Source organism: Canis lupus, chromosome 18 (genome assembly GCF_011100685.1).
Source record: "Canis lupus familiaris isolate Mischka breed German Shepherd chromosome 18, alternate assembly UU_Cfam_GSD_1.0, whole genome shotgun sequence".
NCBI lineage: Eukaryota > Metazoa > Chordata > Mammalia > Carnivora > Canidae > Canis > Canis lupus.
The window spans coordinates 35,496,449-35,521,639 of NC_049239.1; the positions used below are offsets into that span (position 1 = coordinate 35,496,449).

General features: G+C 49.3%; 1 protein-coding gene across 8 annotated transcripts in view; it reads left to right on the top strand.

The window, feature by feature from the left end:
- Positions 1-1,082: 1,082 nt before the first annotated feature.
- WT1 (WT1 transcription factor) overlaps positions 1,083-25,191 on the top strand; it is a 49,247-nt gene continuing 25,138 nt past the window's right edge. Inside the window, exons 1-5 of one of the 8 annotated variants that reach the window (XM_038563111.1) lie at positions 1,453-1,650; positions 7,161-7,286; positions 7,750-7,852; positions 17,774-17,851; positions 18,905-18,955. In XM_038563111.1, the coding sequence (XP_038419039.1) occupies positions 1,587-1,650; positions 7,161-7,286; positions 7,750-7,852; positions 17,774-17,851; positions 18,905-18,955 (422 nt within the window). In that variant the 5' untranslated portion in view covers positions 1,453-1,586. Of the gene's footprint in view, positions 1,651-5,235; positions 5,383-7,160; positions 7,287-7,749; positions 7,853-8,780; positions 8,911-17,773; positions 17,852-18,904; positions 18,956-25,191 lie in introns of those variants that run through there. The other 7 variants (XM_038563113.1, XM_038563112.1, XM_038563114.1 and 4 more) reach the window with 7 other exon arrangements.

The window sequence follows — 25,191 nt, forward strand, 5'->3', positions numbered from 1 at the left end:
GTTAAACACCCATCCCTAGAGAGGGAGATTAAGTGCCGCTGACACCAATTTTTAGGCAGGCGACAACTGCCCTCCTCTGGGCGCAAATCCCGTCAAGTAATCAGCTACCAGACGATCGAAATAAGCTCACAGCGGATGCACCCCTGCCCCCCCCCCAGGTCATCCACGTTCACCTTGAGTCTGGCCTCTGGAACCCAGAAAGTGTCACCCGCACCCCCCAGTGAACGTAAGATTCCGGCCCCACTCGTGCCCGACGGCTCTGGAAGCCAGAGCGGGACCTGCGGGCTCAGAGCAAAGGAATTCGCCTCTCCGCCGCCCGGGAAAGTTTTCTGCGCTTTCCCGAAGTTCCCGCCCTCGTGGAGCTCACCTGCCCCTCCCTTGAACCCGCCCTCTCAGATTGACCACCCCATCCCGCCTCCCCCCTCCCATCCCCCCCATCACCCAGGGCTGCAGTGGGGACCTTCACAGCTCACCTGAACGGGCTAGCCAGGGCCCGGAGGCGCCCACACCTGCGACGGCCGAGCAGGGGAGGTGGGGGAGGGCCGTGTCCCGCAGGCCGGCAGGAGAGGAGGGTGTCTCCCCGAGGTGCGCTCCCTCGGGCCCGCCCCCACCCCACCCCCCACCCCACCCCACCCCACCCCACCCCCGCTGCGAGGGCGCCCCCACTGATCGGCGCGCGCCGCCCGGCCCGGCGCGGGCTGCGGTGTGAATGGAGCGGCCGAGGTTCCTGGCTCCTCCTCCTCCCCCGCCGCCGGCCCCTCTTATTTGAGCTTTGGGAAGCCGGGGGCAGCCAGGCAGCTGGGGTAAGGAGTTCAAGGCAGCGCCCACACCCGGGGGCTCTCCGCAGCCCGACCGCCTGTCCGCTCCCCCTTTCCCACCCGCCCTCCCACTCATTCACTCCCGCACCCACCCACCCACCCACCCACCCACCCAGAGCCGGGACGGCAGCCCGGGAGCCGGGGCCCCGCCGCCTCCTTGCCGCGATCCTGGACTTCCTCCTGCCGCAGGAGCCGGCTTCCACGTGTGCCCCGGAGCCGGCGTCTTCTCCCTCGCTCCGCTCCGGGCCTGGGTGCCTTCAGCAGCCCGAGCAGCCGGGGCTCCCGGGCCCGGGCGGCCTCTGGGCCAGGCTAGGCGCGGCCGAGTCCGGCGCCCAGCGTCTGCAAGGCCGAAGGAGCCGCGGGGCGTCCGGGGCTGAGCCGCCGCAGATGGGCTCTGACGTGCGGGACCTGAATGCGCTGCTGCCCGCGGTGCCCTCGCTGGGCGGCGGCGGGGGCTGCGCCCTGCCCGTGAGCGGCGCCGCGCAGTGGGCGCCGGTGCTGGATTTTGCACCCCCGGGCGCCTCCGCGTACGGGTCTCTGGGCGGTCCCGCGCCGCCGCCCGCTCCGCCGCCACCCCCGCCGCCGCCGCCGCCTCACTCCTTCATCAAGCAGGAGCCGAGCTGGGGCGGCGCGGAGCCGCACGAGGAGCAGTGCTTGAGCGCCTTCACCGTGCATTTCTCCGGCCAGTTCACTGGCACAGCTGGGGCCTGTCGCTACGGGCCCTTCGGTCCTCCTCCGCCCAGCCAGGCGTCCTCGGGCCAGGCCAGGATGTTCCCCAACGCTCCCTACCTGCCCAGCTGCCTCGAGAGCCAGCCCGCTATTCGCAACCAGGGTAAGCAGGGCGGGGGCGGGGGGAGCGCCCCCTACACGCGGGGTGGCGCCGGGGCTGTCGCTGCGCCCCAGCGCTCCCCTTCCCATCCCTTTCCCGACCCCGGCTCTTAACCCGCTGCCTCCCCCAGGACGGTGAGGGTAGCAGGAGCTGCGGCCGGGAGGGGTGGGGGGAGGAGGCCGCGGAGAGGCCCCTGACATCCTCCAGAGCCGGGAGCCGAACCGGTTCGCCCGAGCCGGGAGGTCACCTGGGGCCCCGTCGGACCCCGGGAAATTCCAGGGCTGCTCGTCTCCGTGGGAGTGGGAAGGGGGAACCCGGCCCGGTGCAGCCTCTGGCCCTGTCTCAGGAAAGCGCTGTTGTAGCTCAAGGCATCACCAAGCCGTTACGAGGCACTGGACCTTTGCAGCTTCTAGACGGTGGGACCAGCCCGGGGTGGGCAGCCCGCGTTCCCGCGCTGCGCCAAAATGTCAGGAGGCGCTGCAGCCTCCCCTAGGGCGGAGGCACACATCAGACGTACGATGGGTATCACGGCGCGAGGAAGAGTGGGTGAACGCGCTGACACCTAAACAGCGGCTGTCCTGGAACCGCGTCCGGGCGCGCGTAGGGTAGGACAGCAGCGGACGTCTCCCGGGTGAGTGAGGCGGGTGAGTGAGGGCTCCAGGGCTGGAGCAGGACCCTGCTCATTATCCTCTTCCAAGCTGTGCGGGACCAGGTCCTGCGAGAGGCGGTGAACGAGGCCCCAGCATCCGCCTCCCTTTCAGCGCGCCTTGTCGCCTTCTTGTCGTTAAACTCGGAGCTCGGCTCGGGGAAAGATTTTTTGCAAGACATGGGGGTGAGAACAAGAACAGCTTCTCCGCCGACTTCAGCCAGTGTACACGGAGGGACACAGTTTCCTCACCCCGCTCTGGTGGCCGCACACCTACTTCCTTACCTCTACTCCGGACTAGCTGGAACCAATCATATCCATACCCCAGTGGTTTGTTTTCCAATTTTATTCTAATTGGACTTCTGTGCTGGTTGAGAATGTAACAGCACGGAATTCGGGTTGATTCGATATTTTAGGAAACGGTTTCCAAACGCAACGGGCGGATGCTTTTGCTGGGGCGAAATTTCGCGCCGGCCCGAGGGACTGGGGCGTTTCTGGAATGCGTGGGACGAGAGACGCAGAGCCTGGATGGTTTGCAGGAGGTGCCGGGGCGCCCAGGGCGCAGAAGGGCGCTATGCTTCGGTCCACACCATACCTTCTAAACGAGTATCTTCAGGTGGCCCCTACCTTAGACCAGTCTGGAGCACCTGGCTCACCAGAAGCCCTGGTGAAATCGAAACCACCCTCGCCTCTGGGTTCAGGGAATCCGAGATCCCTGTTCTGTGGAGTAACCTCTAACGGCCCACCTGGGTTCCTCCATTCTGGGTGTTTCCTAAATAGAAGCTAGTGTTTCCCACTCAAGGAACAGTTGAAACAACTGAGTATGATTCAGAGGCTTGTGTTCTCTGATGGTGTCATCTCCACTGAGCAGGCTGTTGTTACCTTTTAAACAAATCTCCAGGTCTCAGTTTCCCTATCTGTAAGAGGAGAGCTGAGATGAACAACTTGGGGGTAGGGCCCTGCTGAAGTTCTATGCCAACGGAGCAGAAAGCCCAACTTTCCCTTGGCTTGGGGCTCTAAATTCAGAAGGCAGCAGACCACCTAAAATTGACTGGACAAGAAACTGCAAGACTGGCAGGCAGGTGTGTGATGTAAGGGAATCTGTGTGTGGATGTGTGCTCCCTGGAGTAGCTATTTGGTCTGTTTCTGGGGCTCTACCGCGCTATTTGAGTCCATCTAAGTTCCGTGGGGGGATTTTGAAACCTGGGCTCTCTCACTTTGGGCCTCTTCTATTAGGCAGGTCTAGTGCCTGGGATCCCATCAGTTCAGCATGGGATTGGCTGCCAAAAAGATAAAAGGCTTGGGAGTAGGGGGACAGGACTAGCAGGTGAAAGAATTCTCCTCCCCATTCCAGGGAAAAGCCCAGTGGAGAGCCCGCCCCAGACACGTGCCACAACCTGCAAGGCAGTTCCCATCTGTGGCCTTAGGTTTTCTTGCATGGAAGATGTAAGTGGGCCATGCTTGCCTGGCTGTTGGAACTTACTGGGCAGCTGGGAGCTGGGCTGAGATGTCAGAAGCTGCTCCAGCCTCAGCCCTGGCCTTGGCAACCCTGAGGCCTGGAGGTTCTGGGATTATTCCCTTGACTTCTGAGGTTCCTGTGGCTCCCCCAGGAATGCAAAGTCTGGCAGGAGGCTTGTGTTGGAAGCAAGGGCACCAGCTCCTTCTCCAGAGTATGGGAATGGCTATGCTCCAGCAGAGAGGAATCGAGATTCTGAATTCCTGTCCCTAGGCAGAGCAGCCTAGCCCTGGCCCACAGGAGAGACAGTTGGCACTCCAGGCATCAGACCATCCCCCTACATCCCCCCAATTTCTTAAATAGTATAGGTGGTGTACTGATCTTCTAAACCTTAATTCAGCAAACATTTATTGAGCATCTACTCTGTGGAAGGCACGGGGGATTGAGTATTAAGGCCGTCTTTGCCCGTTGGAGTGCACGGAGTCTGACATTGGAGGACTCCCTTATTTCTGGATGAGAAAATCTGGGCTCTAAGAGATCAGGTGTGCGAGAGGTCCCTCTGTGGCACAGCAGGGACTCAAAGCCAGACCATACTAGGCTATTTCTACCTCCTTTTCCAGGGATCTGGGCCCCTCTGTTGAGACGGATTTCCTTTGCCGGGCTGGATGGTCAATGAACCGACTGCAGGCTGTGTGTGAGGGTTAGATGGTTCCTCGGGGCAGGAGGATCTGGGTAGTCTCAGACTAAAGGCAAGGTTTAAGGAGGGGGGAAAAGATTGCTTGTCAGCCGGCCTCTGATTCGCTCAGCCTGAAGGGCTCCCAGAGTCCCAGTGCAGGGAGGCAGCCTTGGCATTACCAGGCCATCCTAGAGTTAAGTGTTAGAGACCAGTTCTACCCAAGGGCGAAGGGCGCCCCCCTTTAGGTCACATTGGAGAGGGTATTTCGTTGGGGGAAAGAGACTTCTCCTTATTCTGCTGTAGCAATGGAGTCCTCAAGTTCAGCCTTCTGCCCCCCCTCCCTGGCTGAGCCTGCAGCCCACCCTACCCCTCAGCTCTCGGGAGGCCGGGCCGGGCCGGGCTGTTCCCGGTCCCTCGGCTGCGGCGGGCGGGGGAGTGAGGCGCAGAGCGTGCCTCCTGTCTCCGCGGTCAAGGTTGCCCTCCCTTCCCCGGGGGAGACTAACCGTGGGAAAAGCACTACCTTGGCGGCTTAGAGCCTCTCCCTCGAAGGCCTGTACGAAGAGTCTGAACACGCAGCCCCTCTCCGCCGGCCACTGTGCCCCCCTGGCCCCCGCCCCCGCGCTCTCCGCGCCCGGCCCCGCGCGCGGCCCCGGCACAGCGCGATCTAATCAGCCCCGGGCCGATAAGCTTCTATGAGCAGAGCGCTCAGTCCCCTCCGCAGGCGCTTTCGCTAAGGGGGTCGGGAGGGAGGGAGGAGGTTGGAGGCCGGCCTCTGCCGCGCCCCCGTGCGCCCTGGTCTGCGCGTCCGGTCCCGGAGGGAGCCTCGGGAGCCGCGCGGGGCGCCGTGGGGACCAGGCCGCTGCGGGAGCTGCAGCCCGCACCCCCAGGACTGCGGAGCCCGCCTCCGAGGACAGCACGTGCTCCGGGCCACTGCCTACTGCCCAGGGATGGAGAGGGGTTCGTCTAGAGACCATTTCTTTGCGGTTTCTGTTTCTCCTTCTCTATTTAAAAAATATCTTCTAAAAATTCGGCCTTCTCTCTGCAAAATTGGGTGCCGAGAGCCTTATTTCGTTTGTAAGTTGACAGGCAGGCTTCGGGCAGCGCGGTGCGTTCGCTCCCAAAAGGAAGCCCAAGCTGCTCACCCACGCACCCCCCCCCCCACAGCTAAGGGAAGGGGTGGAGTGGGGTGGGGGGGGGGAGATCTTTGCCTACTTAGCAGGTAAGAGATGTAGGACTATGACGTCATGCGACTTATAAAAGCTGGTGGCTTCTTAAATTGTCAACTTAAGCAGTGCGTGAGATTTGGCCTGCCTGGTTCCGACCCGGTAATTAGGACCTGCCCTGGCCCTCCTTCCCACTCCCACACACCACACTGCCCAGAGTGGGCAGGAGAAGCTCCGTTTTTTTTTTTTGTTGGAGGAGGGATTATGTTTCGAACCTTCCTCTGTCCATCCTAAGTCTTCTCCGACACTTGTTACAGAGCCTGCGTCACGCCTGGGGCAAGAATGGGGTGTGGGGGTGGGGCCGTTTGACCCATTCCACTCCCCCAAATTGAATGGTGTTTGGAGATGGAGCACAATGGTCGGGTGGGCCTTGGGAGAATGAGCAGAGGATGGGTTGGCACCGTGGCCCTGCCGAGCGCCTATGGAAGCTTCGGGGCCCATCACATTCATCTCCTGGCCTGGACTCCAGGGCTTGTGTATAAAAGGAGGGAATCCCCCCAGTCGGTCCAGGGCCCAGGACTGACCTTTATCCTAGTTGGAGGATGCTTTTTCCCTAGAGGTGAAAACAGTTTTCCAGAGGCTGGTGGGGTCTATGTTTAAAGCAATTTAATAATAATAATAATAATAATAATAATAACTACAAAGGAGACTACACTTTTCAATCAAGACACCACATTCTGTTACTCAGCCTTCCCAGAGCTGGGGAAGAACACGGTGGATATCACCCTTGGTTTCTCGGTAGGGAAATTGGCAGGGGACCCGTGCACTGCCAGGGAGGGAAGGCGCACTCCCAACACAAGCATGCTCCCCGACCTGGAGCCCCAGGAACGTGTCCCCCACAATGGTGCCCAGAATAGGGACACACTGAGTGCAAGTTGGGTGAGGGTAAGGAGGCGACACAGGGAGTGGCCAGAGGGCCCAACTGAAAGGGCCTCTTCTTTTAACCCTCACCAGCTTCCGGGAGGGCTTTGGGTGTCCTGGGGTTCGCACAGCCTCCGATAACATTACTCAGTAATTACTCTCACCATTTAAAGCCAATGCTGTTGAACGGGCTCCGAATAATTAATGAAAGTTGGTGCGCAGTCCCCTGATTTACGGCTCCGAGTCAGCGCGGGGTCAGCCCAACAGATTCATTTCGCTCGCCCGCTCTGCCCCTTGAACAAGAGCCACGGTGTTTGTTTTTTGGAGAAGAACTTTCTCTGGCCAGTGGTTGGCGAGTTACATACCTCACTTACCTGAGGTTCGGTTCAGAAGCAAGCAGGCAAGGTGTGGAAGATGGGGCCTCAAAGAATTGGGAGGTCAGGGTCTTACTGGGGAAAGGGCAGGAGCCTGCCCCCAGGTCACACCTCTGGGCTTGGTCTCAGCTTCCCCCCACCCTCCAAGCCCTGGAGGCCGGCTGGTGGCATAATTCTCCCCTGGGGTTTGGAGTTGGGGGGGCGCACTCCTCCACCAGGTTCTGGTGTAGACCCACCGACCAGCTCCCCCTGACCTGTGCCTCTCTCCCCCGCCTAGCAGGATACAGCACAGTCACCTTCGACGGGACGCCCAGCTACGGTCACACGCCCTCGCACCACGCCGCGCAGTTCCCCAACCACTCTTTCAAGCACGAGGACCCCATGGGCCAGCAGGGCTCTCTGGGTAAGCAGGCGGGAACGATGTGGGGTCCTTCTGCCCTTCTTCCGCCATCCCCCCCCCCCCAATTCCCGGAATTGCCAAACCACAGCAAATTGCGAGAGAAGGGAGTTTTAATCATCAGCCCAGTCCCACTCAGTTTTAAAGAAAGGACTGAGTTTTGCCCCCACCCCCAAGAATGTTAGGGACAGCTCTACTCAAGCAAGTCTGCGTCGGTCTCGATGGTCTTTTCGGTGTACTAGGAAGCGACCGCCTAGGGAATGTGAAGTGAGAAGCTCATTAGCACCCTATGATCAATCGATCCGGACGCCCACTCTCTCGGCACGCCCCAGCATCCAGCCCCCCAACCCCGCCGCTTAGTCTCCGAGCCCGGCTGTCCCAGACCCTGCCCGCGCGTCCTCGCACCCCCACCCGCACTGGCACCCCGATCCCTTGGGGCGCGCTCACGCAGCTCTCGGGTTCTCTGCAGGCGAGCAGCAGTACTCCGTGCCGCCCCCCGTCTACGGCTGCCACACCCCTACCGACAGCTGCACCGGCAGCCAGGCCCTGCTGCTGAGGACGCCCTACAGCAGGTAGGAGGGCGCTCGGCCGGGTGTCTGGGTCGCCGGGACCCGGGGCGGGGGGTGCGCGCGAACCCCGGGAGCGGTGACGTCCGACGCGGGCACCCTGGACCTCGGGCGTGCACCATCCCGGACGCAGAGGACGCCTTTAGCTACTTAAGGCAAATTTAAGCAGACCTCCTGGCTCTGCTGCGGAAGAGGTAGGTTTCCTCCTCTGCTGGTGGTTCTTGTTTTGAGTATAAATGACGGCGGTTACTATTTGAGCTAAAAGAGTGGCGCTTCGAGAAGTTTTTTTTTTTTTTTTTTTTAAGGCTCCTTATGGGAGGGCTTTAACTTCCTCGGGACCAGAGATGAAACGCGGAGTCCACTCCCACTCCGTTCTTCCCACTGCTCACCCCCCGCCCCCGCGCCCACTGCCACTCCGGCCGGCCGTCTCCTTCTCCCGGAGTCCTGCGAGGGCGCGGACACCCGGACCGCAGCCTTCGGCGCGGCCCTGCGGTCCCGGGGCCGTGGCGGCGGCGGCGCGCGGCGGGCGTGGTTGCCAGCGCCCGGCTCCGCGCGGGGACCCGACCCCGACCGTGTGCCGACTGCAGCCGGGACGCGGCAGTGGCCCCCGGGGACCCCGCGCCCGCCCTCCCGCCCGCGCCCGCCCTCCTCCCCGCTCCGGGGAGGCGGGAGACCGGCTTCTTTTTCTTCCAAGCTTTTTTTTTTTTTTTTTTTTTTCTGTCCCTGGTGCGTCCTCCCGGCTCTCGCTCCACCCTCCACCTTCTCTTCCCCCAAATTTATTCTTCAACTTTGGGTGAACTTGGCCGGCGTCCCGCGCCTCCGATAGGGTTGCCTAGTAACTGGTGCACACGCCGGCGCGCGCGGGCCTGGAAGGTGCGGCGGGGGAGGGAGGCGGCGGCCCTCGGCCCGGGAGGCGGGGGTCGGGCGCGCGTTAGCTCGCGTTCCGCCCCGACCCCCCAGCCCGGGGCTGCGGGGAGCCTGATACCGACTGCCCCAAACTCCTCTCCATCCTCCCCCCTCCGCTCGAGGACCCGGGGCTGACGTCAAGGGAAGGAGGTAGTGAGGTAATGAAGGAAGGAAAAGCGCCTGCCCTGGGAGATTGGGTGGGTGGGGGGTGGCCGCGCCTGGGGGACCTGCAGTCCCACAGGTGGAGGAGGGGAAGGAGTCTGCGCTCCCCCGCCGGCGGCGGCGCATCCCAGGGCCCCGGTGCGCATGAAATTGAGCCTGGCACCGGTCTGATTGTCCTGTGGGGGAAGTACAAGGTCGAGCCCCTTCTGGTTTTGTATGCTTGAGGCCCAGGGGCTTCGGAAGCCTTTCCTTTTGATGGGAAACTCTGGCCTATCTACTTGGATCTTGGATTCGAGATCACTCCCCTTCCCTTCCCTTCCCCTTCCTTTAGCCTTTCTTCTTTTCTTTTCTTTTTTTTTTCCTTTCCTTTCCTTTCCTTTCCTTTCCTTTCCTTTCCTTTCCTTTCCTTTCCTTTCCTTTCCTTTCCTTTCCTTCCTTTTCTTTCTTTTCTTTTTCTTTCTTTCTTTCTTTCTTTCTTTCTTTCTTTCTTTCTTTTCTTTTCTTTTCTTTTCTTTTCTTTTCTTTTTTTTTTCTTTCAGCCAGAAGGGGCAAAGAAATGTGCAAGGGTTGCACAGAAAGAGGTAGAGTGACCACACCTCCTCATCCTCCTTTTCTTTCTCACTAGCAGATCTCGTTCTTTTTTTTGACACTTCAGTCCCAGTGCCCTGTGCTTCCAAGCCCATAGTCTCTGTGCTTCCTCGTGGTGGGTGGGGTCACTGGAAGGGGTGCAGAACCCAGAACCATTTTGTGTTGCCAACACTCCCACTCCCACTCCCACCCCAGTAAAACTGTGGTGGCAGGGCCATTGCTATCATTCTTGAGGAACTGCTTCTGCCCGTTTCTAAAGTGGCGTTGTGGTTATCCTAGTAGCCATTGGGGGTGCATTTGGAATGGTTCCCCATGGGAACTCCTACCTCCTTGGTTCCTGATTGGAGCCTTACCTAGGCAGCAAGGAATACCTCCATGCTGGAATGGGTGCTGTTGAGATGTGCTGGGTTACCTCCTTGGGTGTTGGGGCCTGGGAGGCATTGGAATCTAGTTCAGAAGGGACACAGATACACAACATTTTTTACTCTCCTCTCTCACAGAGGGGCTGAGCAGCCTAGAAAGAGGAGGTGGGGAAAAAGTGGTCACAGTCGCTATTTCAACAACAATTCTCCAAACTGAGTCCCTGTGGTGGATTTTGACTTAGGGCTGAATTTGTGGTTGCCATGGAAGTAGGAAAAGTCACTTGGATTGCATTTTATAGGTAAAATTCTCACCTTTCTAATCCAGCTTCTGATTGTATAAAGCAATTTTGTCAAGTTCATCTTTTGGAAATATTTGCTTATCCCTTTCTGCTTTCTACATAAATGGAACTTCTTTTGCTTCTCATTTTTATGTTTATGTCAACAAAATACCATTTTCTTCTGTGAGAGAACATTTCTAAGCAGTAGCATCTGAAGAAGAATTTGTGACTCCCTAGGAAAAGAGTTTGCTCCCTTGAAGTTTGTACTGTCTTTGAAGTTCCAGTCACCCTAAATTCATAATGTTTCTAATCACTTTTCAAAGGTCAGATAGTTCCCCTGAAGTAACGATGAGTGGACAGGTGTCGGGAAGTTTTAAAATCGATTCTATGCATCGACATCACTGGAGTTATGTCATTTTCTTCTTTTTGCTCCTAAAAAAAAATCTGAAAGGGTATTTATATGCTTTTATGAACGCAGTGTTTGAAAAAGCATGGGAAATAAGACTAAATTTTAATCACTTAATGGCTTAACATTTGGGTTTTAGATACTCAGTGGTGCTTCCATGGTCCTTGGCTCCATTCCCTTCTGTCTAAAATTGGGACCTCCTGGGAAAGGCTTGCTTGTATTTCGTTTGCCTTGGTGCACTTGACCCCCTGGGGCAGCCTGCCCAGCCTTTTATCCGCTGCCCTCCAAGAGCTTCTGTCTCTCTAATCTTGAATTTTGTCTTCCCAGCATGAAATAAAGGTGATGATACATATGCTGATATTAAACAAGCAGTGCACAATACGAATTTGTTTTCAGAGAATTCTCAAGATTCTCTCCTCATTAGGAGAGAACTATACAGGGATTCTTCTCTCTCAGGTAACAGATCTCAGGAGTTACAGCGGGGCACATTTGTGTGCAGATGTGAATGATAGTGAATAGAAAATGTCCCCAGTCAACTTATGGGTAGTGATAGGAGATGGTTTTTCCCATCCTCTCTGCCATCCCGCATATTGAAGGTGGGTAAAGCTCTGTCTAAAGGTCACTAAGGCTTCTGAAGCCAGATTTCAGCCCCTATGGGACCCAGTGATCATAGCTAAGTGAAACATGAGTAAACAATGAGGATTTATTGCATGCTGACTATGTGCTGCTGGGCACTGAGCTAAGTGCTTCATTCAGGTCACACTTTTAATTCTTCTGATTACTTTGTGAGGTAAGTACTCTAATCTCCACTCTGCTGAAGAGGAAATAGGTTCAGGCTCTCGAAATAACTTCCTTAAGTCACACAGCAAATCAGAATCAGGACCAGGACTTGATCCACACAGTGTCTCTGACTTCAAAACCCATCTGTGCTCTGCATTGTGGAGGAGTTTCAGGCCACTCGGCATCCTCCACCTGGAATGTTCCCCTTACACAGTCTGTATCAGTACTGTTGCTGATAAATATGCAGAGCAAATCCTTATACAGACTTCCTTCTTTAGGGGCCCCATTCTAAGTACTTTACAAGCATTGACATCTTTAATCTGCATGACTCGTTGAGGCAGGCAATAGATTTTCATCCCCATTTTACAGAGGAAGCCTTTGGAGGTGAATTTGCCTGGTATGCCACAGTAAGAGACAGAGCTGGCGTTCCATTTCAGGTAGTGAGGTTTCAGAATCCATCCTCTTATCCACTTCACCCTGCTACCTCTCCTGATGAATAAGTGCTTTTTCTTTCCAAAGGTGGCATCTGCCTGGTGTCTCACTACAGAAAGGTTTTTATTGCCCAGTTATGAAAGAAATCCCATTATCCATTAGTTTTACCCATAACTTTTGGTAGAAAGCCCTTAATAGATTGGGAGCAGGATTATTCCTGATTATTGTCAGGTGCAAACTTGAGCTTTCTCCTGAAACCTTCACTCCCAAATCAGCTGTCTGTCCTTCAGATTTCAGACTCCTCTAGCTGTGCCTTAAGCACGAGGTGTGAACCATTGGGGGCAATGTTCAGTCCAGACACCCGAAGACCTTTCCCCCCATCCATCCAGACCCAGGAAAAACGACTGCTTCCAGGGCCACCACGATTGTGCTCAGAACCAAGGTTCAGGAGAGGTTGGACCTTCCCCTCTCCTGAGGGGAGAGAGTAGTGAAATCCATTCCCACTAAGCACTAATTTTTTCCCAATTTCTACCTAGAATAGGCAGCTAGCTGGGCTAGCTCACTTTCTTTGAGTCTTCTTCTGCAAACACATCTGCCTTCTCTGCTTGCTGACTTCCTTGGAGCCACCGCCCCCCCCCCCATCCCATCTACCCAGTTCATGGGTTGATATTCACAGCTACTTTGACAAAGAGTTCTGTGCCCTGTGTTTGAAAAGTATTTCCCATGCACTGGCGTTTTGTTTTGTTTTTTATATCTTCTAGTCCTTCCCCTTTTTTCTCACTCATTTATTAGGCTTGCATATCCCTCTTTAGCAACTGTGCTACCCCTTTAAAGGAGGATATTTCCTTTTGCCCCTTAGTAGGTAAAACGACCCCAACTTTGGAAGCAGCAACTGCTGATTCAAATACTCTTAAATTGAATGTTGGTGATGCACAAATGATGCGGTTGACAGTGGAGGCTTTTTGCAGCAGATTGTTTTTTTATGAGAGAGAGACTTCCGTAGCAGCCACAGAGTTTCTTGGGAGCCCAGGTCAGCGGGAAGTGCATCATCAACCATTTAGGTTGGCCTTCAGCATAGACGTGTATCAGAGGGGGATAGCTCGTGCCCAAGGAAATAAAATGACAATTGATAATACCTCCTTTCACTTGTGTATCCATACACACTTTACATGGTGTAAGGTTTCACTTAAGACAGTACCGATAATTTATTTCCCACATAGGTAGGCGTGAAGGCAGAAAGTCTGAAATGGTTTCCAGGGGTGGGCAATGTTATCACAACCAAAGGCTTGAAATGGACTTGTCTCCAGGGAGGGGGAAACATCTAGTTTCAAATATTCCTGCAACTTTTGTGCTGACCGAGTGTTTATTAATAGAAGTTGAATCCCCAGTGGGTTTTTCTTTGGTTAACTGGTGAGCTTGAGAGAAATAACAATACCAAGAGATTGACTGTGAAATAATTATTCACCATGGCCTGCTGGGCAGAAATTTCTCAACAGGCAGCCTCCATGGCGCCTTAGAGGGAAGAACGCAGGAAAAGGGCTGCGTGGAGGTCTGGCTGCAGCCTCTGTGCTTAAGCCCCGGTTATCAGGTAGGGGTAAACCCCAGAGGCCTCTCTGTCTGTGTGGGGCAGAGCTGTCTGCGCAAAAGCTGAGCAATCACGAATTCTGATCACAGGTGCCAGCTACCTCTGCATTTTCCTTGTTGGTATTTTCTTTTTTCATTCATGCATCTTTTTTTTTTTTTTTTTATTTTCCCCTTCAATCTTGTGGGGAAACTGTACTTCCACCAAAGTGCTCCTTTGCCAGCCTGCAACCATCTGGCAGAGGTAACACCAACCTCAGCCGGGTTCGACAGCTCCATTCCAGGGGTGACATGAACTTTTCTACCTTGTTCTGCTGTCTCTAGTAAACACACTTAAAGATGAACATGTACTTGAATTACACGTGCAATTGAAGAGTGGGGGAGTCCCAGTCCAGATAATAGCCGAGGGCTTTTTTTCCCCCTCCTTTCTTTTTTGTGTGGAGGTCGAGAACTCAGTAATACTGCAGTCCAGGCCAAAACAAACTCTATATGATCTACTACCGATTTCCTTTTAAGTTCCTCTTTTTGCTAGGACTGACTTCCTTTTATTTTACTCCAACTTGCATTAATCCCAGTTATAGAAGTTTCTTTCCTCTCTCTCCTGCTTCCAACTTCAAACATTTCTTACATAGGAAACAAGGGGCCTTAAAAAAAATCGACTTGAAAAATATAAAGGATACCATGACTTTTGGAATATATTTTGGCAGCCTGCGATTTCAGAGTTCACTTCCGAACAGACAGAGTTAGACGGCGAGCTGAAATGCCTACGTGACCACTGTGGTTTGCTCTGAGCCAAACCACCTGCTTATCTGATCTCCTCTGGGAATGAAGCGGTCGACACCTACAGTGGTTATTTAATAATTAGATGCTTTATTTGTCAGAGGCCTTACATTCCTTGACCAATGTTGCCTCTTTCTGTGGGTTTTCATGATGAAAGCTGGGTGTTGACCGATTGCCCAGAGAGATCAGAGCTGGAGCATGCTCCGGCCTGGTATTTTTAGCTCAGGTTCACATTCCGTCTCCTCCCCGACAGCAGTTGCTGCCATGCTGTCATTGACTTCCAGTGAAGAGGCTGTGCCAGCCAAGCTGACGGGCCGAGGCCCTGAGGAACCCCAGGCCGCAGAAGGCAGGATGTGGTTAAAATGCTGCTCCGATCCTATCACTGGACTCAGGAAACCTAGTCGTAGCTTGGGGATTTTCCAAAACTCCGTCTCTCCTATCAGCCCTTCCCATCTTCTCTCTCCCCTAGAGGATTTGCAAGCTGAGCTGTTAGGACCACTAAAACAAGACGTGGGGCTCCTCCTGTGATCTTGGCATACTGTTCTTTGCTTAAAAGGCTATGTCAGGCATCTTGCGTCTTAGAACTTTCTGGAGACGGAGAACTGTCACAAGGCTTCCCCGGGCATGTTCTCTTTCAACTCTGGACTTGTCTGCATTATTGTTGTGTTATGATTACTATCGTTGAAGTGGTAGAGGGTGAGCTGTGAGGCCAAATGATGCCAGGATGCCTCCCGAGGGGTGCGGCAGGTGAGGTGGGGGCATCAGGCAAGCTCAGGCACTTCTCTGAGCCCTAATCTTCCTCTAATAAATGGGGATCGTAACTATACCTGCCTCGCAAAGTTGTGGGACATATTGAAGATGTGTGAAAAAGCACTGTGTGAAATTGGATACATTAGAAAAAATTAAAATATATTTTCTGTGTTCTTCAGAGAGCCACTGTGAGGGCTTTACAATATCCCTGTAGGGTTAGATTGATGGAGATTAATATTTCCATTTGGCAGATGAGAAAATGGGGAGGGGCAGAGAGCTGAACTGATTGGCTCAAGGTCCTAAAACTTATAGAGCAGTACTGTTCAATAAAACCGATGCTAGTAGCCAGGGGCACCCGGGTGGCTCAGTTTGTTGAGCATCTGACTTCAGCTCAGGTCACGATCCTGGAGTCCTGGGATGGAGCCCCTCATCAGGCTCCCTGCTCAGCGGGGATCCTGCTTCTCCATCTCCCCTGCCTGTGCTCTCTCGCTCTCTCTGTCAAATAAATAAATAAAATCTTAAAAGAAAAAAATTTTTTAGAACCAATGCAAGCCACATATATTTGGAATTTGTTAGTAGCTGCATTAAAAAAATAATACCGTGAAATTTATTTTTAAAATATTCTATTTTAAAATAGTCAAAATCTAATTTCAGCTTGTGGCACTGGCCATTTTTCAAGTTCTCGATAGTTATGTCTGAGCAGTAGCTATCATACCAGTGCAGTATAGAGTATTTATTAAACACACATTGGAAGATACATATCTGGAAGACATAGACTGTATATTTGAGGAAGTTTGCTTTCTGGGGGCTGAGAGAATGCCCTTAAAAATAGTTGGTCTCTGGGGTCCTTCCTTATAGAGACCCTTAGGAATCTACTGGACTATCCTTTAAGCCTGTGAGAAAATTCCTAAATCATAAAGTGAGATATTTGGAACTCATTAATCCATGTGCATAAGCTTCTTTCCCTCATCTTGCTTCTCAGCTCTCTTGAAAATTAGGGTCTTAGTCTTATGCAAAGATGAAATAATTTCAGAAAGGTCCCACCTCCCAATAGGACCTAGGAAAATTGTCAACTGGAGCTGAGTGATTTTAGCTGGTGAACAATTTTTTAAAAATCAGTGACAAAAATACAACGCTGCCTGGGGAATACAATGCCCGTTGGCCGAGATTAATGGCAAGATTAATAAATGGATTGCTTGATGAAAAGGCGCAAGAGAACAAAAACCAGTAGAGATTGTGGAGGAGGCTGCTTATTAATGAGCTGTCAGCCCAAAGAAAGTTCAAGAAACTCTTCTGTGTTAAATGCAGCAGGGCTGGCACTTCTAATAAAAATTGGGGTCCTTCAGGAATTAATTACATCGGCCTTACAGCAAGAATTTGTGGAATTGCGAAACGTAGTGGCACAGACCAGCACGGGCCGCTACTGCAAATGGAGAAGCTGCAGGAGAAAGTAATCTTTTTTTTTTTTCCATTGATCTGTAGGATATTGTAGTAGCATAATAGCCGGTCAGACCCGAGCATGAATGATGGGACCCAGATACACACTGACTAATGAAAGGACGCATACTTCGAGTTTGAAGTCACTTCACATTTCATATGTAAAATTCCCTCCTGGAATCTGATTTTCTCCTTATCCCCCCGTGTGCCCGCCACGAAGGAGTTCCAGATCATTTTCAGAGTGATTATTCGAACGGCAGAGGGACTGTGCCATGATTTATCAAGCTCTGCCTAGAGGGAGCACCGTATCCATTTATTCCAGGTTGCTGTGATTTCCCTGACCCCTCCACAAGTTCCCAGTGTGGCTGGCCAGACAAAACCTTCTCTAAATTATTAAAATTTGGTGTTGCCTCTGCCCGATGAAGCAATCCAAAGGCATGCCACCACGGGATGGAGATTGTCGAGGTTTGGGGCCTGATACCCCACATGAGACACTGGAAGCTTCTCTCTTTCGCTCCTGCCATGAAGGGACAGTGAAGGGATTCCTCTGGCATGTGTTTAGACCAAGGGCCCCCAGACAGCCCATTCATCTGTGGGTCTCAAATTTCATAATTAACCATTTCAGCTCAGGACTGAATAGATTCCTAACAGAGCTTGGTAATTAAGGAGATTTCTGCTAATTGATTTATGTGCTGCTCTTCTAGGAATGAGATAGATATAAGAGGAGAGGAGAGAATGACTTTTGTTTCTCGCATGCTAGTGTACTCTCTCCTCTGGGGTCTTGATGTAAATGATCAGCCATTATTTTCCTTCTTAGAGCTTGATAGAAGTGGGCCTAGGGCTTTTTTATTTCTTTTCTTTTTCTTTTTTTTCCCATTCAACTTGTACCAAGATTATAAAATTTCTAAAGAGGAATTCCTTTGGTTGTGTGTACACTTTACCATCCTCTTCCTTTTGCTTGTCACATCCTCGCGTATTAGACCATCCACCACCCATCATTCTTTGACTTTTCAGACCCTCATAATCCACATGATACTTCTTTTGATTAAAACAACTTAATGGCCTTTTCACGAATAATTAATCTGCCATCTTTTTACTTTCAGCTCCAGGCTTTTAACTTTAATGTTGAGTTATCCGGCCTGTGTTGCCTTTCAAGAGTTCCACTCCCTTTAGCCTCTTCCCCTGGAAAGGTTTAATACCTTTTTAGAAGCTTCAGTGTTTGCTCTACTAAAGTTTTTAAAAAAGGCTTCCAGATTACTCTTACATCCTTTCTGCTCTGTGTGAAGTGAATACAGGAATCAGTGGGGTGAAATGAAAATCATTTCAGACTCACATTTTCTGTTGTTTTGGAAAATGTGGAGGCTTTCACTGCAAAGAAAAGGTAAAACGCCGTTGCTTTTTGAAGAAATAATTGTATATATTTTTTGTAGTTATGTATTTCTAACTCTGGATGTTTTTCTAACAGTGACAATTTATACCAAATGACCTCCCAGCTTGAATGCATGACCTGGAATCAGATGAACTTAGGAGCCACTTTAAAGGGGTAAGTTCAATAAATTGAACTTTATTTGTTCAATTGCCCTTAAACAAAAGCATATACCTGTTTGAACCATTTAAAGGTGCTTATAGCTCATGGAGAAACTGCAGTTTTAGAAAAATAGTCCTGGCTCTCTGGAGAATTAAGATGCTTTCCTCCCTCCCCCAGCTAGTGGATTGTGTTCAGTATTAAATTTTCGGGAATATGAATAGGGATTTTTGTGTGTATCCTGAACAAGGGAGGTGAGAATATTGAGAAAACATTATCTGGCCTTTACTTACTGAGCATTTTAGAGTTCTTCAAAATCGTGTCAGTTCAACCTCATTTAATGTTTATTTTGCTAGTGATATCACAGATATTAACTATTACGTTATCTTATCGAGAAATACATTATTTAGTTCATAACACCCAGGATCCAAACTCACATTTGAGTGCTGATGATTAGGACGTTTCCGAGTCAGAGGTGCTCATACCTGGTTGCACCCACAGGTTTTCTTCATGCTCGATAGACAGTCGCAACAGGGAGAACATAGCATAGGCAGGGGAGATTCTTTGCCCCGGGAAATTTTGAAAGGCAGATAGGTGGGACTTGCTTTCAACAGTACAAGAACTCACTTTTTCACTTTCTAACAAGTCTGAGTCAGTGGGCATTAGCGTAGGACTCCAGTGAAGTCCCTGTGATGCAGCAAGTGCTCTTCTAGGTCACCTCACTTACTCTTCCTAACAACACTGTAAGGCTTAGGTATTGTTACCCTGTTTTCCAAGTAAACAAACCAGAGAATTAAGTAACTTCCCAAGGTCACATCATGTGAAGTAGTAGAGCTGGGATTCTAAGCCTGGATCTAATTCTAAAGCAGAGGCTCTTTCTGGCCTGCCTGTGCTGCCTTCCCCCTACCACCAGCCCCAGTGGCACGAGAGACTAAATCCAACACTCTGGACTAGACAACTAGCTGCACATCTCTGTGTATTAGTCGCTTCTCATTGGATTCTGGGATCTGGGGGGCTTGCTAGAGCCATGCATGCTCCATTCCCCATTCCCCGCCTCTTCTTCTCTTCTAGAGTTGCTGCTGGGAGCTCCAGCTCAGTGAAATGGACAGAAGGGCAGAGCAAGTGAGTGGACGATACGATGATGGCAAAGCAAATGATGTAGGCCTTGTTGACTGGCTCCTGGGGTGCTGCAGGAGTTAGCATTGACAGTGGGTAATCAGGGTAGTAGATGGTGCAAAAGGATGGGAAGACTCTTGCTCACTCTCTCTCTCGGTCTCTGTCTCTGTCTCTCTCTGTTCTCTTATTTAACTGTGGGCAAAAATGGAGGTGGTGACATTTCTCATCCAAGTACTCCTAGAAAACAACTTTTACAACAATGCTGTAGGAACTCTGCTCATTTCCTCTGGAATGTTCTATAAAACACAAAATTTGTGGTATTATTCATATTCCAGTTAGATAAGTCAAATCTTCCAGCCATACATAGCTTGCTTTTTCTCTATTTGCTTTTAAATCTCTCAGGGAGAACTTAATTTTTACCCCAAGACTGTAGCCAGAATTCTTACAAAAACTTTTCTTTTTTTCATTCTCAGACATCTGTGCCTTCCCCAGCCCTACAGCCTGCACCCTGGGACATTTCTGAAGCTATTTCTTTTGATTTTATTTTCTCTGCTTGAACACCAGAATTGGTCTCCCTCTTCCTCCTTTCTTTTTCTTGGCTCTGTCTTGGCTTTTGGATCATCCTTCAGTGGTCAGCAGGGTTGTTTTTCAGTCTTTCAGGACTTACTGTTAGATCCTTCTCTCCACCCCCATCCTCCATTTTTTCCTGCTATTTTATCCAAATCTCAACTTCCTCTCTTTCGACCCAAAAGTTAAAAAGCCTGTTGATTTGAATTTTTCCTTTCCACACTTCCATCCAAGGGGCTACTGACAATTTCAGCATTTTTCTTTCTACCTACACTCAACTTGTCTGAGGTTTCTTGGCTTCTTGCTCTCACCCTTTCTTTCTGGATCCCTTCCTTTTCTTCTCTCTCCTCTTCTCAGAATTCAGAAGCTGTCCCCACATTAAATGCCAAGAGTAGATAGAACATGATTGTGAATTGAGTAGTATGTATCAATTTTTAAAATTTCTTCATGCTGGAATACAGGGTTTGTTTGTTTGCTTAATTACAAAAGTTACAGATAGGGACTCTTGGCATGTGTTTGACTCTGGGTCTTTCCATTAGTTGAGATAATTTTGATACCTTTTAAGGTCTTTAGACACATGATATTAGTCACTTGCTGGGGAATCAGAAGCCATATTGTAAGGATGAAGTACGAAGTGTGAATAGTTTGTTTTGTTTAATGAAAAAAAAACTAGAAAAGTTTTTATTGGTCTGGTGCTTACATTTTGGAAAAGGATTTCTGAAACCAAAATGATGAATTTCTTGAATACTATTTTTATTCAGAAAGCTGAATGAAAAGGATAAAATGCCTCCAGTAGGTAGTCCTACAGAAGAACAACTATTTGGAGAGCAAAGTTGCAATTGTCTAATTTTCTAACATCTTCTCTCACACTGTGGATTTATCCCTTTAGAATGTGTTGTAAGTCTACTGAAGTCCGCTTCCATTTCTGACTTGAACATTTACCTAAGGGTGGACGTTAACATTACTTGGCTTTGTGTAAGGGGCTTTATGTAGGTTTTCTCCTTTGACCTTGTGACAATCCTAGGATACTATGGTGTGTCCATCTTTCAGATGAGGAGGGTGGAGAGACTAAGCCACCTAACCCAATTTCACACAGCAATGTGAACTTTAAAATGCTTGTTGTGATGCATAAATTGATTTTACGACACCCTGATGTGTCATGACCCACATTTCGCCTCTCTTATGGCCCTTAAAAATGACTACTCCTTGGCTCTTTCCTCCAAGCCCCTGAATTGCTGAAAACTGAATTCAATTGAATCCGTTACTCCAGTAGAAAATTGGGCTTTTCTCCAGGGAAGACACAATCTGGGTAGGAGTCATTCTTCTCTCTGATGCCATATTCATTTCCTTTTGCCATGGTATGAAAACGCTGCTAGTATGGAAAATACATTTGATTAAAGATACTCCACGAAGAAAGATAAATTTTTTATTACTTAAATCCATAGCTAGTGTCTTGACACTATTTGAAATCACTGGTAAGAAATATCATGGTGATACAGTAGTTATAAAACTAGATGTTTACCTCATATTTTGGAGAAAAAAAGATAATTTCCATATCATTCATAAAAAATGAGGCAGTATCCCAATTTTTTAATTAAAAAAGATCATGAACTCCAGACAAACCCCATTAAATATTTGTTCATGTCTTTTTTTCTTGAAAATTTTACTTAAAAAAGAATAGGCTTTTTTTTTTTTTCTTGTGTATTAAGCAAGTCCTTGGAGACATCTTTCATTACATGTCAGGGAGCAGTGCTATTACAATGGGTGGGGATAGGATTTTTAGGGAGAACATGGGCAAGATGAGATGAAAACATGATATAATGGGGAGGAGGGGATACTCCTGCCCCTGATTTACTCCTCCCGCCTCCTCTCTTTATTCATTTTCTGATCTCTGTTGCCCATTGGGATCAGAACTACTTTTATGACCTCAAATAAGAGAGTATTATATTCCAATTTAAGATAAAGTTCTTCTTGAACCCACTTTCTTAACTCTGACCCTTTTTTTTTGTCACTCACAAATGAAAGTAGATTTTTTTAAGTGAGTCACTGGAAGAGAAAATTGCCAGGGATCCCTTCTAAGCGTTAGTCCACCTTTAAGAATAATTCTGTTTAGGTGCCTTTGCGTTCGTTGTCTGCTTTTTATTTCTTTAAAAGCCTTTTCCCCATATGTTCTTAATGGCCGATGATTTCCTAAAGCTGCTCACAAGCCCCAGCTACTCCGTTGGTCTCTGTTTTGTCTCTTCTGAAGAAAATATCCTGCAAAATGGAGTAACACATCAACCTTGACGGCGATCCAAGTTATTAAAACAAGGAAGAAGTTATTCTCTTGGGAGCTGGGCAGGGGGAGTGGGAAATTGAACACAATAGAAATGTGAAAGGAGTGCTGAGCGGAATGAATGTCCCTTTGCTGGCCCAAGAAGTTCATGGACTGGTGGGAACACACAGTGTTTGACCTGGGGATGGTTGAAAGGAAAAACGAAAGCCTCACGATGAGTGATGTATGGTGAAAACAAAGCTGTGCGTTTTGGTAGGGCCAAGGCTGTCGAATCTGGAGAAAATCCCCGCTAGACATGGTCTCATCCCTGGGAACCTGTGCCAAAAGAGATAACTGTCTTCTCTGGCCGGGAGTTCCAATACACAGCCCAGCACCTTCCCATTCCAGCTCATAAACATAAGGTATTCGTCTAAGAGATTTACTTCTTGAAAATAGATAGTCTGCTTTTAAGTGACTCCTGGAGCTTGGGATGCAGAGCAAAGGTGGAGAGAAATAGTTCTGTGAGTATGAGCATTCCTGAGTGAAATCCTCCGCTCCACCCCCAGCCAAACTTTGTTCATCTCTCCTTCTAAATGGTTACCTTTATGCCAGGAAAGTGGGCCTTTGTCTTCCCTTGAACGCTGCTTGCCTTGGGTAGCCATACTGCCAAGACCAACATGGGGCTCCTGGGTTGGCAGGGTGGCAGTGGAGACTGATATTTGAGCTCTGTCTCCTGTTCCTTGCACCTGGAGAGGACTTAGCTTCTTTGCCCTCAATTCTTACTTCCATGTTACGTGTTTCCTCTCCTTGGCTGTTGCCTTTCCCACCTTTTTCTCTTTGGGTATATATTCAATTAATATAGTTAACTGTTTACATTATTTAATGTCTGTAAATTATAGAACACTTAAGGATGACTGGGTGGCTCAGCCTTTGACTCAAGTTGTGATCTCAGGGTTCTGGGATAGAGTCCCATGTCGGGCTCCCCATAGGGAACCAGCTTCTCCCTCTGCCTGTGTCTCTGCTTCTCTCTCTGTGTCTCTCATAAATAAAGTAAGATATATAGAACACTTAGAAAACACAACTAAACAGGGAAGGAAATTACCACCCTCCCCCCAGTAGTTCAGATGAAACTACTGTTTAATATTATGTTGCATACACTTAGACTTTGATCTTTTTTGGGGGGGTGGAGGGCAGAGGGAGAAAGAGAATCCCAAGCAGGCTCCATGCCCAGTGCCCAACATGGGGCTCCATTTCACAACTGTGATATCAGGGCCTGAGCTAAAATCAAGAGTCTGACACAACTGACTGAGCCACCCAGGTGCCCCTGGACCTTTTTTTTTTTTTTTTAAATTTATTTATTTATTTATTTATTTATTTATTTATTTATTTATAATAAATAAATATACACACAGAGAGAGAGAGAGGCAGAGACACAGGCAGAGGGAAAAGCAGGCTCCATGCCGGGAGCCCCATGTGGGACTCCATCCAGGGACTCCAGGATCATGCCCTGGGCCAAAGGCAGGCGCCAAACTGCTGAGCCACCCAGGGATCCCCTGGACCTTTTTCTATGCAAACATATACATTTGTGGCCTTTTCTTCTTTTCATAACAAATGATTGGGCCTCAGCTTCTGTCGGCATGGCAAAGTTCTATGTTTCAACTATCAAGAGAGGGTTTTTGAAAATATTAAAAATATTTCATTTAAAAAACTATTTGGGGCTTGATAGACATCATCTCCACACTATGTTTCTATTTTATTTCTATGCAAGGAGTCATTTTCATCTTGTAAAGGTGAAGGAAAATGACGGGTCTTTTCAGATCAGAAGAAGAAAGAGATCAAGCAGGAAAGATAGAAAAGCAAGGAGGTGGTAAAGGATCGAGGATGGATATGAGGAGGATGATGGCCTCAGCAGAGAAAGAGGAAGTAGGATTCCAGCCTGTTGATAAAGGGGTGTGTGCGTGCATGTGTCTGCACGTGTGTGTGTGTGTGTGTGTGTGTGTGTTGGAGGAGGATAAGTATATCAGATGTGTGGAGGATGTCTTTCATGACCTAAAAGAGTATTTTGGACCACTCATGTCTATGATCCCATTTTGTGCCATTCTGAGACCCTCTACTTACCACGAATCCTTCTCCCTATCATTTACCCAAGGGGAAAAAAAATCATAATCTCCACTAGGAAAAGGTGGACATGGAAGCTACACCAGCAAAAAGTCATCCATAATATAACACTTCTCTGAAACAAGAGTTTGAGTAGGTTTTTTTTTTCTTATTAAAAGTGAAAAAGTTAAAAAAAAATAAATAAAATAAAAGTGAAAAAGTTCATTTACTCTAGCTTTATTTCTAACTCTTTAAAACCAAAGCCATAGATATAATGTTCTTAAGGCTAAAATGGTGACTTTATTACAATGAAAACGACTTTTTCCCTCTTGATTATAAAAGTAACACAGGCTTGCTTATTTATTTATTTATTTATTTATTTAATTTATGTATTTAAAAATTCAGGCCAGTACCAAAACATCATAAAGGAGAAGAAGTATCTGTTATCTCACCACTGCAGTGGTCACTAATTTTTATTAGGATGTGTTTGCATCTGCAGAGAGAAACTCCTGGAAACATTTACCGAGCTAGTAACCGTAGCTGTCACTGGAGAGATTGGGTTGGGGGGTGCCTCACAGAGATGGGTTTAAGAGATCCTAGAGGAGATAAACTATAGGCACTTGTACAAAGACACTTGCATGGAGTTTTGCTGCACAAAGAAGCAAAGAAATGGGGTTCTAACTCAATGAGGATTGAATGTCAGGAAAAGGTGGTTTCTTACTGTTTTTATTATTTATTTATTTATATTTAGAGAGAAGGACCTGCATATTTGTTTACTGATGAGAATGGTCAAGAAGAGGGAAAAAGTTGTTGGTGGGAGAGGATAGACTTGCTGGAACTGGCAGCCCAGGTGGCTCAGTGGTTTAGCGCCGCCTTAGCCCAGGGCCTAATCCTGGAGTCACGGGATCGGGTCCCACATCGGGCTCCCTGCATGGAGCCTGCTTCTCCCTCTGCCTGTGTCTCTGCCTCTCTCTGTGTGTGTCTCTCATGAATAAATAAATAAAATCTAAAAAAATAAAAATTAAAAAAATAAAAGAATTGCTGGAACACTGTCCTTGAGAGAGAAGAGGCTCCATGGGAAACTGGTGTCTGACTAAGAGCTGGGATAGGTTATCTAGCAACCCTGGATCCGCAAGGGTTCTTTGTTTATAAGGATATTAACCCTTTGGTTGTCCTGTGCCCTTCAAGTATTTTCTCTGATTTGTATTTTAACTCTTAATGGTGTTGTTTTTTCCTGTCAGAAATTTTTACTTTAATAGTAAAAATGATCAGTTTTTGTCTTACGGTTTCAAGTTTTTGCTTTAGTATCCTGTCTGAAAAGATT